Here is a 19,256-nt window from a genome sequence, read left to right as displayed (position 1 = left end):
AGCTGTGTGGCCTTGGGCAAGCCACTTAACCCCATTTGCCTTACAAAAAAAAAAGTGTGAGAGAGAAGAGGTATTAGACTGATGATCAAATTGAATGTCTACAAGAGCCGTTGTGCTGACCTCATTGACATATGCCTGTGAAACCTGGATAGTCTATCTGCACCATGTCAGGAAATGAATCACTTCCATTTGAATTGTTTTAGGAAGATTCTGAAGATCACCTGGCAGGAGAAGATACCAGACACTGAGGTCCTTTCTCAAATTAAATTACTTAGAATTCCAACATTACTACAGAGGGTGCAAACTACAATGGGTCGGTCATGTTATTAGAATGCCAGAAGTATGCCTGCCCAAAAGACTATTCTATGGAGAACTCACACAGGGCAAACACAAGGGGGTCAGAAGAAGCTATACCAGGACACCCTGAAAGTCTCTCTGAAGAACTTTAGAATTGATTGTGTAACATGGGAGACCCTGTCACAGTACCATTTAGCATAGTGTACCTTCACTGTGCTCTATGAGGAAGGCAGAATTGAAGCAGCTCAAAGGAAATGTGACACAGGTAAGTATAGAGTACCCACCCTAGATGTTCACATGACTTTGTGCCCAACCTGTGGTAGAGAATTCCAAGCTGCATTGGGCTGATCAGCCATAATCTGACATCCTGTAATTTGTCTCAAACGTAGTAATGTCATTTTGGTCTTTGATAATGAAGGACAAGAACCAACCAACTATTAACCCAAGGAGCAAACAGGAGAAGTAAAAGGAAAAGCTGCAGGGAGAGGAGAATAGCTGGGTCCTGAGGGGAGTTCCTTTGATGGAGTTCCATATACCAGAAAACTGAGATTATGGAATCACTGGGCCTACTCTTAGGTTTTCAGGATATTAGACTGTCAAGTGTGGTTGACCTAAGTGCAGCAGGAAGTGCTGGTGAACAAGGCACAAATTTCCATCAGAGAAGGCGATCTATAGCAAGTGAATGACTAGCAAATATTTTCCAACAGTTAAGGACATGTCTTACCAGTCTCTTAAGCCAGTGCCTCCAGGCTTGTAGTGATCCTGAATGGGTGGTGTCAAGGTAAGCAAAAATCTGCCCTTGGGATAGCAAGCCTAGCAAGTAGAAAGGCTTGTTGAGCTCTCTTAGGTTAGTGCTTAGATGAATTGCAAATTTTGAGATTTATATAAGCAAAAAATGTAGTACCATCCCCTTGGAAGAAGATATTATTGAGGCAGGTATAAGCCTAGATACCTGGAGAGGAATTACAGAGGAATATATGATAAAAAGGGAGGTAGATAGTTGTAAATGTCAAAGACAGCCATAAAAGAGCAGACTATTTGGAAATTGAAAGTTATAGTGATCCACTTAGAGATAGGAAACTAGTAGGCAGTTTTGATCAAGGGAGTGTAGAAGAAGCCACAGCAAGGAAAGCCATTGGTTAACACTGTTCAATAAGGTTGAAACGCTGAGCTGCTAATGCTGAATGGAAAGCCTTCTCAGAAGAGTTGTTCCTGAAGGGAAAGATAACAATCAGGGACTCCAATAGCAATATGCAGGGAGGCTGGCCCAGGATGATCCTGACAAGGATAATAAGCAAAGATCCATGCTGGAGCTAACATAGTTGTGAAGATGAAGATGATGATGATGTTTGTCTTCCAATGCTAAGACAAGCACATGAATTGGATTTAAGTGTGAGGGAGGGTGACTGGAGATGGACCTGGATGGGAGGCAATCAGGTTTAAGTGGCTTGCCCAACATCACACAGCTAGCAAGTGTTAAGTATCTGAGGTTGGATTCAAAATCTTGTCCTCCTGACTCCACTATGCCACCTAGTTGCCCAATTGTGAGGATGCCAAGTGAGTGGGTCTAAGACAGCTAAAGGAAGGTATTACTATACTCTTAGGAAAAATATCTTGGATGGATTTTATATTTATATTTACATATTATATATATATAACATATATAACATTTTACCATATTTAACTATTATTTAGTCCACATCTTTCCATCTTCTCCACAAGAATACTGAAATATTTAAAACTGCTAAAAATCCTATAGATTATATCCACAATATTCCTTTCACATATTTAGTATTACTATCAAAATAGGAAATGAATTTAATATCGAGTGACCTGATTTTTGAGGACCCCGTATTGACTGCTTTGTAGATCTTCACTAACTTTTTTAATGATTGATTCTAGAATTTTCCCCACAGCACCTATTTCACTGGGATCCTGTGACTCCTGGTGAGATTAGCCCAGTGAATAGGCTGAAATAGAGAATGAGAAAGGTTCCCCAAGGCATACTTTTGCATGCTACTGGTTTTACTGGTGGAATTTGGGTAGCATACATAAACTGGCCTACCTTTTGCCACTCTCCTAATGTTGCCAGAGCAAGTGGGGTAGGGAAATGGGGGGGGGGGGGGTGCTTGATCAAGCACAAGAGCTATGATTCATTTTGGGCTAAGACTTTTAATTCACAGATTTCACAAAAAGTTTACAAGTTACCCCAAAAAAGTTCACAAGTTAGATTGTTTGGAGAAGCAACAAGATAGTGAGTTTCAATACTGCTGTGAACTAAAGGGAAAGAGAGACTAAGGGCAGGCTTAGCAGAGGCTGAGAGAGAAAGGCTAAAGTGAAGGCAGTAAAACACTGATCTCTAATAAGGGAGAGTAGTCACATGAAAAACACATTTTTGATGTAAAGAAGGTGAGTTTCTAAGAAGATAGTCAAATTAAGAAAAGAAGAGACAGCTGGGGGAGAATAGCAACCGTTAAAAGGAAAGGGAAAGGAGGCAGCCACAAGATGGTGCCTGGGCTTAGATACACCTGGACCAAGCCACCTGGAGCTGGGACCACATGGATCCAACTTGAGGAAAGGAAACAGGGAATAGGCAACCTCCTGCCCAATTTAGTCACAGGGTGGGGAAAATAATCTTGCTTAAATACATTTCTGTGGTGGGTGGAATGGAAGAAGCATTTAAGGAGTGGCTAATAACCTGAAAGGAGGGGTAGTGTCTACTGCACATACTCCAAGGGGGGGTCTTAAAACTCCTGGTGTAAGGTAATATTTACTGTGCATGAATAGCTGGCCTGCCCCATGGGGATGAGTGTATGGGACCAAGATCCAGAGTATAGCAACTGTTAATTCCAGAGTGGTTTAAGATTCACAAAGATTTAGGATTATATTGGGGTGTCTGTTGCCAAAAATGTAGTTTATAAAAGCAAATACAAAAGGGAAAAACATTTTAACAGTACAAAAGGAAATTAGTCCCACTTTGGACAGGTAGGTGGTGGCATATTGGCTAGAGGGGCTGTTAGGGACGCTCATGTATGGGAGCATTGTAAATTATCTTCACCTAGTGTCCTTGAGCACCAGAGCCTTATCTTACTAAGTGCCAAGGGAGTGGGAGTGATTAGAGGCTAGGGAGTTATTTAAGGCTGGTATTTGGTTCAATAAATGGAGATCTTGGTGTATAGGGAGAAACTTGTCTTCTTTGTTTCCTCCCCCTTCAATGCTAGCCTGGGGAAGATTGAGGGAGTCCAGAAAGGGGACTCAACAGGGAGCAAGCCTGATGCAGGAAGACTCATGTTCCCAAATTTAAAATAGGCCTCAGACATTTATTAGCTGAGTCATTTACTAGCTAGTCACAACTCTCTTTGCCTCAGTTAATCTGTAAAATGAGCTGGAGAAAGAAATGGCACACTGTTCCAGTATCTGCCCAAATGGGGTTAGACATGACTGAAATGACTGAACAACAAAACCTTACCTTATGTGAAGTACTTTGTGCTCCAACCATACCAGCCTACCTGTTTCAAGCATCCAAAGATTGCCCAAGAGGTCCACAGTAAAAAATCTCTTAGAAGGGCAAAGTGGGTGTAGAAACAATTATGTACGTGCTTATTGTCATGAGTCTGGTAAAGTATGTGATTTATATAGTCACAGCACAGTGTGAGAACAGGCAGAAATATTAAGGAATATACTTAGCTGTTGCTTTTTCTCTATAAATTTGTGAATTTCTCTATAAATTTTCTTAATAAATTTGCATTTTTTGCAACTATTTGCACATAATTACGCATAAAACTGAAACAACCAATTATTCTGAAATTGTATAAATGAGACTGGATCAAAAGACCCAAGACATGATTCTAAGCTCCTGTCTTACATGAGATTAGGGTACTTTTAATTCATGAGTTTATCTATAAAATGGGTAAACCATAAAGCATGTTTTCACTCTTAAAGTTTAATTCTCATACTTCTCTAGCATGACTGTTAATGAATGAGTTATTTACCATTTTTAGGAAATTCTACCTGTTTAATAAAACGATAGTACATTCTGACAGATCTAGGAATAACTTTCTCTTATTTCTGGGAATAAATATGTAAGCAAAAATTTAGAAAAAGGTTTAGGTTTACATAGGAATTATAAATAGGTGCTTTAAAAGGTTAATTTACACATGTAAATTTCCTTTTTATAGATATTGGTGTCAACTTGACTGATCCTGTGTTCAGAGGAATTTACAGAGGGATTCAAAAACACCAAGGTAAATTTTCAAGTCATATTTACTACCTGCTACCTTTATGAGAAAATAAGTCTAGTCTTCTCAGATAGTAGATGTTAATCAATCAACAAAGCTTTGTGAAGGCTTTATTAAACACTTATTATGTAGCTAGACTTGGGTATACAGACACAAATTTAAGTAGTATTGGCCCTCAAAGAGTTTACTGGGAGGAATATGTCGTGTTCACAAAAGACCAAAGGTAGAATATATGCAATATAAAACCAATGATTTGGGGGGAGGTAGACCACAAAAAACTGAGGGAGAATCAGGGAAGGTTTCTTGAAGGAGACAGCACTAGAGTTTGGCTTTGAAGAGAGCTTAAGGGACAGGAGCAAGAATAAACAGCATTTAAGACCTGAAGGTCAGCTCTTGCAAAGACATGAATTTAGGAGAGGTAATAAAGCATTCAAATAACCATTGAGCTTAATGCAGTATTCGGCCCTCTGGACGTGCTTCATGACTGCTTACTGGATGAATGAGAGTAAACCTAACATTGTCTAAACATTTATTTTTTCATTTTCATTTTGCTTAGTATCATAAAAGTTAAAATCAGAAGAGTGCTTTAAGGTCAATTAATCCAAATAGTACATTCCCTTTGTTGTCAAAGATAGCAGATGGCAGAACCAAGTTTCAAATACAGGGCCCTGATGCTCAGTCCAGTTTTAATTTTGTTACATCATGCCACCTCTATTTTCAGACTTTGTATTAAAGGATTTATTGACATCACTTATAGAAATGCTCATTCCCCTCCCCAACCTTTAGATTAATAGTAAATAACTCTTTAGAGACAGAAGGAAATGTTAAATCTTTCCTTCAGCATGATACATTCTAAAAAGGAATTAACAAGGGCAGTTACAATGCTCTTCCCATGCTGTTAACAAATGTCACTTCAAAAAAGAATACTGGAATATTCACAAATTCTGCTGCCCTGCTGACATGACTAAGAAGAAAAATATAAAACTTTTCTTTTATTCCATTTCATTTGATTAGCTTATTTAAAAAGGAGTCTCAAGTTCATACTTTCCATCAATCTATTTCACTCCGTAATCTATTTTAGCCATTTTTCTTTATCAACTCTAGTATAAATGTCTTTAATAGATACTATACTCAACTTTCTGTTAGTTACCAAACTAATGAGTTCACATCCTGCACAAAATCCTTTTTTTAACTCTTTTAAGCAAGTTGGTAATAATGAATAAACTCTTGCTCTGTAGTAGAGACTCCTTAAGAATTACAGATTTAATCTTGATTTAATGAAAATTATTATTTCAGTGTCTTTTGGTCTCAGGTCATTTTAGTCTTTAAGTCATCATTGTTAAATGCCACCTAAATGGATTCATATTTTCCTGTTTCTCTTTTGGGATCTAACCTTTACAGATGATTTCTTGGATATAATAGAAAGAGCAGTCCAAACCGGTGTTAAAAAGGTAACATTTGCTTGTTTTTAATTCTCAATTTTTAAATTAAATTTCAGTCTTTTAAAGTGTAAGAGTGTTGAAGCTACTAATTCCAACAAATTATTACCATTATTGGTCTTAAGTAGAATTATAATAAATGAGAGAAAAGTATCACGGCACTTTTTGCAGTGATATATGTATCTTGATTTCTCATATAAAATGAAGGGGTTATACTAAATAATTTCTGAGGTTCCTTCTAGCTCTAAATTGTGTACATCTGTTATTCTAGTTGCAAAAACCTTATGAATATTTCTCCAAAATGGTAGCTGTGTGTTCCCCTCCAGGAATTCCCATGTAATCATCAGATATAGATCTTGAAAGCTCAGAAATCAATTAAGAACAAAGATAAAGTGAAGTCAGAGAGACAGAATTCAACCCTAGATCTCTTGATTCCAGATGCATCCTCTTCCTGTTAATACCCTACTGCCTCCAAAAAAAGGCAGTATATGAAGTAGATTTGGTAGATTTTTTTTAAAGGTAGGAAGAAAAATTAGTCTTTAAGGTGCAAGAAGGTTCAGAGTTATCTAATGATTTGTATTTGGAAGGTAGTTTTGATATTTTCAAAGAACTATATCATGCAATTCAATCACTGGAAAGAAATTTTATTTGCCTTTTAATATTATCTCCTTTAGACATACCACTCCCAATCATCTGAATGAATAAGCTCAAGCTTAGAAGAACATAAGACCATCTTCTGTTCTGAAGGCTTACTTACTTTCACAGAATCAAAGCAGTTCACAATTAGAAAGGCTGGATCTCAGAGGCTAACCCTTAAGATTCTTGATCTGGGATTTCTTAATTTTTTAAAAACTATTTAATAACATATTTTACTATAATTTGTTCCTTTTGTCATCTTATGAATTTCATTTTATTTATTTAAAAAAAAACCTTTTCTGAGGATTCCTTAGGCTTCTCAAATCATATACTTTTAAGTTGAGTTTTCTGAAAATGTTTTTCATAATGTTTGTATTTACACTTAAGTTGTAATTACTTGGGCATTTATTAAACAACCACTATCATCAGAGAGTATTGTACTAATTATAGTATACACTGTATACTCAGTTGTCATTTTTCTGTACATTCTATGAAGTATGGTATACAAAGATTCAACAAGAAAGAGTTCCTTGTTCTACAATCTAACAGAGCATATGGGCAGTTAGGTGGCACAGTGGATAGAGAACTGGCCTTGAAGTCAGGAAGACATGAGTTCAAATCTGGTCTCAGATACTTGACTCTTGCTAACTGTGTGATCCTGGGCAAGTCACTTAACCCTGATTGCCCTGCATCCAGGGCCATCTCCAGTTGTCCTGATCCATATCTGATCACTGGACCCAGATGGTTCTGAAAGAGAAAATAAGGCTGATGACTTAGCAAGGTACCCTCTCACTCAAATCATGGCATCACCTCCCTGATGTCATTGTCTTCTTAGAAAATGAAGGACAAACATTATAACAGGAGGATATAATGAACACATGAGCAACACATCAGGGAAGTGCTGAACTATTGCTTTTGTATCATTATGGACTGAATTTTCTGTCCTAGAGGAAAAGAGAAAATCATTTACTTGATTTGTTATGTGTTTTATAAAATTACTCTTAAAATTTAATGTAATAGTATCTTGGTCTGTTTTTTGTTTTTGTTTTTTTACTGTTTTCAGATCTCTTAATTGATTTCCTTCCTAGGTATAATTGTTTACTTGAAGTAAATGCTATATATTACTTCCATGATACTGCTGAATCATAAGTAAGAAAGAAAATTTCTATATCAGATGAAGGAATTGGACTATATTATTTCTAAAGTCTATTCTAGCTAAGTCCTATAGTTGTGTATCACTGAACTCCTTACTGGATTGTGCACTTTGTATTCTCTTTGAGTAAGTCACAATTAGTAGATGATTCTTTACTGACTTTTTGTAAAAGCAGTGGCACCATAATTAGTCTTGTATGAGATTTAGTTGGGAAAGTACCTACCAGTCGAGTTTCACAATTAACTTCAGCATAAATTTTACTACTAGACACAAAAGTTTGAAGATATGGTCTACTTCTCATTTCTTGTTAACTATGACTCATTGCTAAACCCAGATTCTTTTGTTGTTGTTTTTTTTTTTTGTCCTTTTCAGTTTATGATCACAGGTGGAAGTCTACAAGACAGTCAAGATGCCCTGAATTTGGCAAAGACAAATGGTATCCTTATATACCTTTACCTAAAATCCAGAGTTTTTGAGAACTGTTAGAACTATGATAAAATATATCACTACTATATAAAAACATTGTGAAAGACAGAACGTGAGCTGTTTTAGCGGTATACTAGTAAGATGCATTAGTAATTAAACTTTACAGATAAGTGTAAATGAGTGTCAGGCATGCAAGAGAAGCCTTTTAGAACCTAGTTTGGGGGAACAGATAGAGTAAGTCCTACCTGCAGACTTCTTTCTCCAGTTCAGTAACAATAGTTCTCTTCTCAGAGAAAGTATTCTTGATGTAGAAGCATAAGGTTTCTGTTGAGTTCACAAGGCTTTGTCTTCTTTTGTTGCTTGATTGTGCATGTACCATCTTTTCAAACATTTTTACAGTTCTCTCACTCTTCATTTTTGCAGTGCAGTTGCTCAAGTATTAAAGGATATGTTAATTTATTTTGGAAGGTCTTTCTCCTGTTCAGTAACAATAGTAACACCTGGGGCAACTAGGTGGTGTAGATAAAGCACTAGCCCTGGAGTCAAGAGGACCTGAATTCAAATGTGACCTCAGATTTTAATAATTACCTAGCTATGTGAACTCTTAACCCTATTGCCTTGCAAAAACAAAAACAATAGTAACACCATTAGTGTTTATTTAGAGCTTTAAGATTTGCAAAAACACTTTTTATGTACTTTTTTATTTGATTCTTAAGACACTGTGAAGATGCATTTATTATTTCTTTTTTTACAAGTGTGAGTAGAAAATGAACTTTTAAAAGCACCCCTAGAAAGAACCAAATTCTTGACTACCCTAGTAGTTATAAAAAATTTAGAAAACCATGCAAATATTTTTATGCTCAATATATCTGCCACAGACACTTCTTAATTGTGTCTCTGAACAAGTCATGTAGCCTCCTTCAGTCTGCAGAAACAGGCAGATTTCAAACTCAGCTCTTCCTTACTCCCAGTCTAATACTTTTTCAGTTACCAATATTCACAGAATCTTTTTTTTTCATAAACTCTTAATTTCAGAGTTGGAAGGGACCTCTGCAGCCTCCACCTAATTTAACCCAATCCAGAAAACCAATCATTCCCACAACATAGTCAATAAGTAGTCAACCCATCTTTGCATGAAGATGTTCAATGAGGGCACCCCATTACCTCTTGATGCCCCCTTTCCCCCCACCATAGGACAGATATAATTATATAAAGTTTTTCCCTAATTAAATCTAAATTTGCCTTTGAACTTCTACCTAATTACTCCTTCTTTCTCACTCTGGAAGCAAATAGAGTAAATCTAATCTCTCTCTTTCATGACAGTCCTCCTAATACTTGTAGTTATCATGTCTACCCTGAGTCTTTATAGGTTAAACTTCCCAGTTCCTTCAATTGATAAGATTGCCATATCATTTGCTTCCTAGTTCTCTTCTCAGAGGAAGTATTCTTTTTTTTTTAGGTTTTTTTTTTTTTAGCAAGGCAAACGGGGTTAAGTGGCTTGCCCAAGGCCACACGGCTAGGTAATTATTAAGTGTCTGAGACTAGATTTGAACCCAGGTACTCCTGACTTCAGGGCCAGTGCTCTATCCACTGCACCACCTAGCCGCCCCAGAGGAAGTATTCTTGATGAGGTTTCTGTTGAGTTGACAAGCCTCTGTCTTCTTTTGTTACTTGATTGTGTGTGTGTACCATCTTTGCAAACAGACCTTTTACAATTCTTTCCCTCCCCATCTTTGCAGAGAAGTTGCTAAAGTATTAAAGGATATGTTAATTTATTTTAGAAGGTCTTATTGACTTTTTTACATTTGTTAAATTTATCATTCTCATCCTTTACAACAGATCTTGGTTCATGAGCTGCTGTTAACTTAATGGAGTTCAATTTGGAAATGCTTATCATGAACACTGCAATATACATAGGCAAGCAAGCCCCATGAAATATTTCTTTTTGTCTTTGTACACACAACATAACCAGCTTCGAAAACTATGTAATTTATCTCTCTCAGAAGAATCTCTGACTGAACTATCTTTCATCTTAACTGCAACTTTCTTAGGTCTTTGTTTTGTGTATAATGAGAATGTCAGTATTGATACAGGTCAGTTCCTCCAAAGTACTTATCAATTTATCAATATGTGACCAAGATCATACACTTAGATTACATTTAGATTTTCATTGTTTGTAGATGACTAATTAATGTCAACATTTGCTTATTTTAGGAGGGGGAAGAGTAGGAGGGAGACAACACTTTGCAGAATCAGAAGGAGTCTAATCTCAAAGAGAGCTGTTTTATATTTTTCTTAGGTGGCATGGCAAAACAATCTGGCCCTTAGTGGACATCTTGCTGGTTATGAGCCTCTTTAGACTTAGACAGGCTTGCCCTAGGAAACTCAGTCTGTTGCCAAGAACATATTTGAGGCCTTTTCCAGCCTGGTTGAAACTACCAGAGCTTTCAGTCTTCTGCACACAGTCTTAGAACAGACACACTCACTTCCATATCAGGACAATACATTGAGGTAATTGTGAAGATTAAAAAAATTTGTTTTATAATAATGCACAATGTACCAGAGAGGGATCAAGAAAGTTCTCTATGAAATCTAGGAGGAGGAAGTAATTCCTCATTGGGATAATTGACAAAAGCATTCTTAGGGATTTAGCTGTACCTCATTTATCTAACATTGGTCAGTGAAGAACCTGGTCTATGTAGGTGATTTTTCCAGATAACTGAAGCTAATCTTTTAAAGCACCAAAACTAAAAATTTTGGATATAAATCATTTTGAAATGTCTCGCACACTTCCTTTCTAGAGAGGAAATGAAACATAATTTAGTTTTATCTTGATATAAATTCATCATAGTGAATACCATTGTACTCTAATTGTCCAGAAGCAAGTGAGTTTTGAAGAACCTTTTTGTCTACAGTAAATGACTCCAGTGACTGCTCTGCTTTTATATGTTTTATTTTTCTTTGAGTCAAATGCCACTTCTCTTTGTTATCTGTGGATGTCTTTCTACTATTTATCTGCCTTATTTTACATACAGATGTTCAGTTGAGCATCTGAGAGTGGCTCTATCCCTGTATTGGCGTTAGAGCGCAAACTGGAACTCAAGGCAAGTCACTTGGCCTCTCATTGCTCTAGGCAAGTCTCTTAAGAAAATAAGTTCCAAAAACAGTCCTTTCATTGAAAGAGGGAATTTCCTCACCTCAGAGTTCCATTTTAATACTTATTTCTATTTTTCCTAGAATAAATAATAATTGTAACTTTTTTCATGTTGGTTATAAATATGAAGACATAGCATTTTGATGAAATGAGTGCATTTTAAAAATAAGTCCATTATCTTATTTTGTACTAGATATGTTTTATAGCACAGTTGGATGTCATCCTACCCGCTGTGGAGAATTTGAAAAGAATAATCCTGATCTTTATTTAACTGAGCTGCTAAATCTTGCTGAAAACAATAAAGGAAAAGTTGTAGCAATAGGGGAATGTGGACTGGGTAAGTACCATTTGGATAAGTCAGCATTACTGTTCTACAATGTTGATTTTTTTTTGTTACAGTTGATTAATTGTAATTATTTTTATTCTTTTATAGATTTTGATAGATTACAGTTTTGTCCCAAAGATACACAACTCAAGTAAGGAAAATTTATTACAAAAGATTAATAGTAATTTTAAAAGCTTTCATACCAAAATGCAATTACTTTCTGTTAATGATGATTTTAGCTATTATATTTATAACTAGTTGAAACAGATTTCATATATGATTATAGCATTTTATTATAAATATTACTATATTACTAAATTTTTTCATTGAATCCTTGAATATTTCTTATGTGTGAAAATATTCATGGGGATATGGAAATAATAATAATAACTGAACTTTCTAATTTAATAGTTGTGATTAAAATAGAGAAGAAAAATTGTAATGAATCCATTCATAACTATTGATTAAAGCTCAGCTAAACATGTATCTAGGGAATAAATTACTAGAGCCAAAGGGATACCAAAAAGGGACTTAGGCTACCAAATACCATATTTTTTACATCAAAAAGGTCAGAATTTAGAATTTCTTGGAAATTGACAGTTATAAAACAGAGCACAGTTCAGGAGTCAATGTTCAGAGTGAGGCCTTCCAAGATCATTTCACGTATCATTAGTGTCCAGAAACTTCCCACATTCCCAACTAGTAGTTGAAACTTCTGTTTTATGTGTCACATTGCCTAGACTTAATTTTTCCCTCCCAATTCATATGTTAGCTTTTAAATTAAAACAGTTTCAGTTTGTTTGGATGTTATAATATATGACTTCATTATACAGATTAAATACCATGAAAGAATGCCGCCTAGACTAGTATTGGGGTCCTTATTTCACAGACCCAAAGGCCAAGGGCTGATCCACATGATCAATGAAGTCGTTTCCAAATCTGTGTTCTTCTTATAACACTCAGTTATATTTAATAATTCTAAGATGCTGAAAATACTTAATAACTTTGTACTAGAAGTTCTATTCCTAACTTGTTTTAGACTTAACACACCTTTTCTTAAACTATCTCAGAACCACATATAAGAATTTTCAATAAAGTTTGGTGAGCATGCTATTATTTTTAAAAAGATCTTTTAAAAAGCGATCCTTAATTCTGTCATACAGATTATTTTATTTTTCACATAGCTGTACATTAACTTCTTAATCTTTGGTTATTATTTAGTTATTCAAGTAACAACTGTAGCTTTGTTCAGAGTAAGGGATACATACCTCAAGGTGATTAAAAATCACCCTCTCTATGTTGTATCAGTTGGCACACTTATTTTTTAAAATCCACGTCATTATTAACAGCATTTAAATAGAAAAACAGATATTGCTGAAAGAATATTAGCCCATTATAAATAGGGCTGTATGATAGCCATCTATAGCTTGGTGTAGAGTATAGGGAACTCATTTTCTATGCTTGGCCTTAACACTAGCATGATCCTGGACTTCTTGGCTACTGGTCCAGCCTGTTTCCTATTCTGTAAAAACGAGGAATTGAACCAGATATAGATATATTTTTTTAGTTTTTAGTTTTGTTTTGTTTTGTTTTGCAAGGCAGTGGAGTTAAGTGGCTTGCCCAAGGCCAACACAGCTAGGTAATTATTAAGTGTCTGAGGTCAGATTTGAACTCAGGTCCTCCTGACTCCAGAGGCAGTACACTATCCATTGCACTACCTAGCCTCACCTGGACCAGATATTCTTAAAGTTCCTTCTAGCTCTAAAATCTTGTTCATTTTCAGAATCCTCTTGGGGACTTTTAGTTATATGTGAGAACTATTTACTGGGAAATTTTTGGCCTTGAGGTATTCACTTGGGTGGAAAAATATTGCTTTGGGCATTTTCATTGATATTTTAAAATGTTAATACTGTGGTCTTTTGAAAAAAACGGACAGCAGACAAGATTTCAAAATATTTCCTTTGGGACTTAGCGGACACTGAAGATGAGGGATTGATGCTGTTCCGCCAGCAGCCAGCTTAGAAGGAATGGTTCCCAACCCTAAGGTACCAGCGTGTGTCAGTAGGTTTTCTGGATTCCTCTTAAATTTTAGGTAATTAGTTATAGCTGCTACCCTGAAACTTGACATTTCAGAATCACTTTTGTTTGAAGGAGGTGTTAAAGCTGAAGGAATGTTGAATGCTATCACTTGCAAATACCAACTTTTGAACCCAAATTATTTTAAAAATCAGATAAAATCTACAGAGTAAATCAAGGCACAATCATCTGTCATTTTGATTATGTAACTGTTCCTGGTTACTATAATTTAATAGCTAGTAGTTTCTTTGTTATTGGTCAATTTCTAATGATATTTTTTGTGATCAATGAAAGTCATTTCCTGCTATGATTATAGGAAGGAATGAATATATGTAGTATATTTAATATTCAGGTTGCTCCCATGAAACTTTTTTTCTATAGCTTGGTAACAAAAGGTGGGAGGTCTGGTGAGAGTTCTTTTTTTCAGTTTTTCATGATCTGCACCAAAATTTATCCTTCAAAGGTTTTGTTAGGTGTATTAGTGATGAGAAAAAAGTCCCTTGTACAAAGTAGGAAATTATTGCCCTTGAGAGATTCAAAACTTCCTTTCACAGTTGTAAATACTTGCCAGTAAACTGCTAAGAAGCTAGATAACTAGCAGGTCCATAATAAGAGATCTAAAATATGTGTAATTACTGGCATCTTCATTATCTTAGATATATATATAGTTGGGACTTTAGGCCCTAATGAGGGGAAAATATTGCAAAATCATCTTCATTTAACTTCAGTGCTTTACTAACAAACAAACCTTCACTAAAATCCTACTCCACTGTTTTATCCTGGTATGGGGGTGGCCCTGGGATCCTGAATTCTGTGCCAGTACAGCACAGTCCTTCCAGTTCAGTTGAGTTTCTATGATTTACCAGGCCCCATGCTAAGTGTTGCTTCTACAAAAATAGATGAATGAATGAGCACTTCATAAGCATCTAATATATACCAGCACTAAAATACAAATGCAAGGAGCTTATATTCTAACAAAGTACAGCTAGGAGTTGTGGTCAACAAAGAGTGTTACTGTCAGGAATATCAGTAATTACTATCTTTAGTTAGGAGATCAAAGGGGTAGGTTTAAGAGGCATGAAGAGGGTCAAGATTAGCAGCAGAATGTGTTGAATTTAGTCTAGGCCAAGTGCGGAACATTTGCCAATCAACAATTGGGTCAAAGGTGAATACAGCATAGACCCTTAAGGAGATTACTATCTAAATGGTTAACTTCCCATATGAACAAAAACAACTATTGTAGATCAAGACAATACCATAAGAAACTTAAAAAGGGAAGAAAGCATTTTCACATGGGTATATCAGAAAAGTATTCATGGAGGAGATAAGATCTGAGCTAGGTCTTGAAGAAAAAACTGCCTCTGAGATTGATGAAAGGGCATGAGTTTTGAGACTCTAGGCAAGGAGAAGAGCATGAAGTCCAGAAGGAGAGAGGGGAAATGGGAAATGGATGGAAAATAGCCTAGTATGACTGTAATATAGAATGAAGAAAAGTAAAATGAGATAAAGCTGGACAATAGAAATTTACATTCTATTCAGAAGGCATGGTAGAGGCTTAGAAGTTTTTGAAGTAAAATAATCTAGATGATAGGAGATGAAGAACATATTGTTTGGATATATGGTGTGAAGGAGGAAGTCAGGTAAGGATTACTGAAGGCCAATAGCTAATATTTCTATAGTTCTTTAAATTTGGTCTATCTTAAAAGTTTGATCAGGTAAGGCATTGTACATACATTACTTCATCAGAACCTTATAACAATCTTGTGTAGAGACTTAGCAAAAATGTAATACATCAAGGGTCTGTGAGAAATTCCAAGTATGGGAACAGATCTCAACCATCTCTGGCTTAATAGAAAATTCTTAAAGAGTTGTCAAAGGTACGTAGAAGTTAAAATGCCCAGATTAATTATAGTCTCACTTACTTAAAGGATTGACAAGTATACTGGTTGAAGCACTTTCCATAATATTTTTAAAATTATGGAATACCAGAAAAGAGTCCTAAAATTGGAAAAGGGAAAATTTCCAAATTTTCTAAAGAGGGAAGAGGATAGATTGCAACATCAGAGACTTGTGAACTTGACTTTGATTCTTAGGGAAATCCAAGAATATCAGATTATTAAAAAAATAGTTGACAAACATTGTAAAAGAAAAACTATGATTACAAAGAACCAACTTGCTTTTAAGAACAGGGCATGTCAGACTAATCACATTTTGTTTTTTTTTAACAAGATTACTAAACTAGTCATGAAGAAAATGTTGTGTATGTACTTACCTAGATTTTAATTAAGTGTTTAATAAAGTACCTCATATTTGACTTTTTTGAGAAAATGAAGAGATGTAACCTAGATAATAATACAGTGAGGTGGATTTTAAATTGGTTGGGTAGCTGAACTCAAAGAATCAAAGTTAATGATTTAATGTCAACATGGCAGGAGGTCTCCAGTGGAATGAGTACTTAGGGGTCCTTGTGTGATCTGCTGCCTAATATTTTTAATATCTATTTGGATAAAGGCATAGATGACATGCTCATCAAATTTGCAGCTGATCCCAAACTGGGAGGTATAGCTAACAGACTCAATGATATTTAGAGGAGCCCCAAAAATCTTTTGTTTTTGTTTTTATTTCTTTGCAGGGCAATGGGGTTAAGCAACTTGCCCAAGGTCACACAGCTAGGTAATTATTAAGTGTCTGAGGCCAGATATGAACTCAGGTCCTCCTGATTCCAGGACCAGTGATCTATCCACTGTGCCACAAAACTGCCCCAACCCAAAAAATCTTAACAGATCAGAGCATTGGGTTTTATGTAATAAAATAAGATCCAGTAGGAATAAGTGTAAAGTCTTTGGCCAAAAATAAATAAATAAATGGAATGAGTGTGTGTGTGTGTGTGTGTGTGTGTGTGTGTGTGTGTATCCCCTTCCTAAGTACAATATAGGGAAGGCATTATATAATCATTATTCTGAAATTGGTCTAGAGATTTTAGGGGAATACGATAGTAGCTCCACAGAAGGAAAACATTGTGATTTGGCAATCAAAGAAGCTACATAAAAAAAAAAAACATAATTTCTAGGAATAGGAGTGTGTATGCATGGGAATTATGGGGTTGGTGTAGTAGGAAGGTAGTCTTATTTGAATTTTACCTTTTTCAGACCTCATCTGGAATACTGTATTTTAAGAATACTGTATTTTAAGAAATTGATAAGATGGAGATCATTTGGAGGAAGGCATACAGGATGATGAATGGCCTTGAGTTATGCCATATGAGGATATCATCCTGGGTATGATTAACCTAGAGAAGAAAAGATTCAAGTGACATAATAGCTATCCTCATGTATTTGAAAGGACAGGAGAGGGGAGGAATTAGACTTATTCTTTTGGGCCCAGAGGGTAGAAAAGCAGGAGCAGTTGGATGAAAGTTGCAAAGCAGCAAATTTAGGCTTGGTGCAAGGAAAAATTTACTAATAATAAACAAGGGATTTCCAGGAAGATAGTAGGTCTCCCCTCCTTGGATATCTTCAAATAGAGGCTGTTATGACCTCTTGTTTGCTGTTACAGTAGGGATTCCTTTCATGAATGAGTTGAATGATTTAGTCACTAAGGTTCCTGCTCTGATCTGTTAAATTCTCAAGTTACTGGACTCTATGACTGATGAAGCTGATGAAGCTACTAGATGTCAAAAGTCAGACTTGAATCTAGGACATTTTTAGTCCTAGTCCAATGCTTTTCTACCATGGCACTGTACCCCAGGAGATGCTGTTATTAAGAGGAAAAGAATACCAAAGGGGATATTTTAAATTAAGGGACAAAAAAGCAGTGTCACTTTCTACATGTAGTATCCCCTGAGCTGCCCAATTATTAGAGCTCCATTTTGAAATAACTCTACATTTATCTGTGCATAAGAGGTATCCCCTCAGTTAAAAATTAGCCCCAGGAGGGCAGGGACTGTTCTGTTTTTATGTCCCTAGCACCTAGCCCAGTACTTTGAACATGGTAGATACTTGGTAAATGTGTGCTGAATTGAATTGTGCTAGAGGGATGAACAAGTTTTACTGTGGAAGATTGATGTGTTCAGAATCATGTTAAGTTCGAGGTACCAGTAGAGGGCAGCTAGGTAGTACAGTGGATTGCATTGGCCTTGGAGTCAGGAGGACAGGAATTCAAATCTAGCCTCAGACATTTATTAGTTGTGAGACTCTTGGCAAGTTACTTAACCCTGATTGCCTCATCCTGGGCCATCTCCGATTGTCCCTTTCCATATCTGGCCATTGGACCCAGTTGGCTGTAGAGGAGAAAGTGACTTATTAGCACAGCACCCCCTCAGATCTAATTCATGTCATGGCATGACCTTTCTGATGCTATGGTCTTCAAGAATGAAGGACAAACATTACCAAAAGTACAGTCTAGCAGCTAATAAGAAGCACAGGATTGTTATGAGAATCATTTAAAGAAGCCTATCATGTGTATCACAGTTGATTGCAATATTTAACTTTTAACCTGAATGAAACATCTGGTCCTGCTGCACAAATTTAAAAAGGTCACACATGATAGGCTTCTTTAAATATAGAATTTATATTCTGGAGAAAATGGTTAGCCTTTCAAGTATGTAATTAAGCATAAAGAGGGTATTCTTTATCTTCTCCCAACATTTTATTCCAATATTTCATTGTGGTGTGGAGATGATGATCCTAGGTGGGCCTGCAAATTCTTCCAGATCATACCAACCTATTGTAGTACCTTCATCATCTTAGATATATAGTCAGAACTCTTGACTGTTATATGGGGAAAATTATGTTTTAAAATCACTGACAGTTTTAAGATTTTTAAAACAAACCTCTATTAAGACTTTCTTGGGGCAGCTAGGTTGCTCAGTGGATAGAGCACCAGCCCTGGAGTCAGGAGAACCTGAGCTCAAATCTGACCTCAGACACTTAATAATTGCCTAGCTGTGTGACCCTGGACAAGTCACTTAACCCCTTTTAACCCTATTTTGATATCTCACTGTTACATGACAGTAATCCTGAGTTTTCAAAAATTTTGCTAATAGAACACAAATAATGTGTGGAAGGCTCTTTCATTAATCTGGGAAAAGGTTTGCGTTTGGGCACAGGGTCAAACTGTCCATCCAGGCAAGTCATACTAGGTGATAAATGTTTAGTGACAGCAAATTTGAAAGACCATTTTCTAAGTCAGGGGTTTTCATATATATCTGGGCTATCCAAAATGCAGCCCACAGGATGATTTTATGTGGGCCCCCTGTGGGTTTACTTTAGCAAATGAAGTAGAACTCTCACTAAAAGGTCAAATCAAAATAGGCTCTACTCTATTGTTTCAATGAAAACTTTTAAAAGGTTGGACAGCCCTGGTGTATATCTTAAGTGGAAAAATAGCTATGAGTCAATGAAGTATTTATCTTTAAGACAGCATTTTCAAGGCCTATAATCCTATGTTTCTGTACAATCTACTTAGAACCTGAAGACTTTCATTTAGCTCTTAGTATGAATTCTTTAAGGCA

At 36.0% G+C, this 19,256-nt stretch overlaps 1 protein-coding gene across 4 annotated transcripts in view; it reads left to right on the top strand.

Moving 5' to 3' along the window:
* The window catches only part of TATDN1 (TatD DNase domain containing 1), a 44,264-nt gene that overhangs the window by 10,999 nt on the left and 14,009 nt on the right, over positions 1-19,256 (top strand). For 2 of the 4 annotated variants that reach the window (XM_074201664.1, XM_074201665.1), the window contains exons 2-6: positions 4,476-4,541; positions 5,937-5,986; positions 8,136-8,199; positions 11,537-11,680; positions 11,777-11,819. In XM_074201664.1, the coding sequence (XP_074057765.1) occupies positions 4,476-4,541; positions 5,937-5,986; positions 8,136-8,199; positions 11,537-11,680; positions 11,777-11,819 (367 nt within the window). Of the gene's footprint in view, positions 1-4,475; positions 4,542-5,936; positions 5,987-8,135; positions 8,200-11,536; positions 11,681-11,776; positions 11,820-13,614; positions 13,761-19,256 lie in introns of those variants that run through there. The other 2 variants (XM_074201666.1, XM_074201667.1) reach the window with 2 other exon arrangements.

Source organism: Macrotis lagotis, chromosome X, assembly GCF_037893015.1.
Source record: "Macrotis lagotis isolate mMagLag1 chromosome X, bilby.v1.9.chrom.fasta, whole genome shotgun sequence".
Taxonomy (NCBI): Eukaryota; Metazoa; Chordata; class Mammalia; order Peramelemorphia; family Peramelidae; genus Macrotis; species Macrotis lagotis.
Note: the sequence above shows the minus strand (reverse complement) of the source record. Positions and strands in the feature narration are given on the sequence as shown.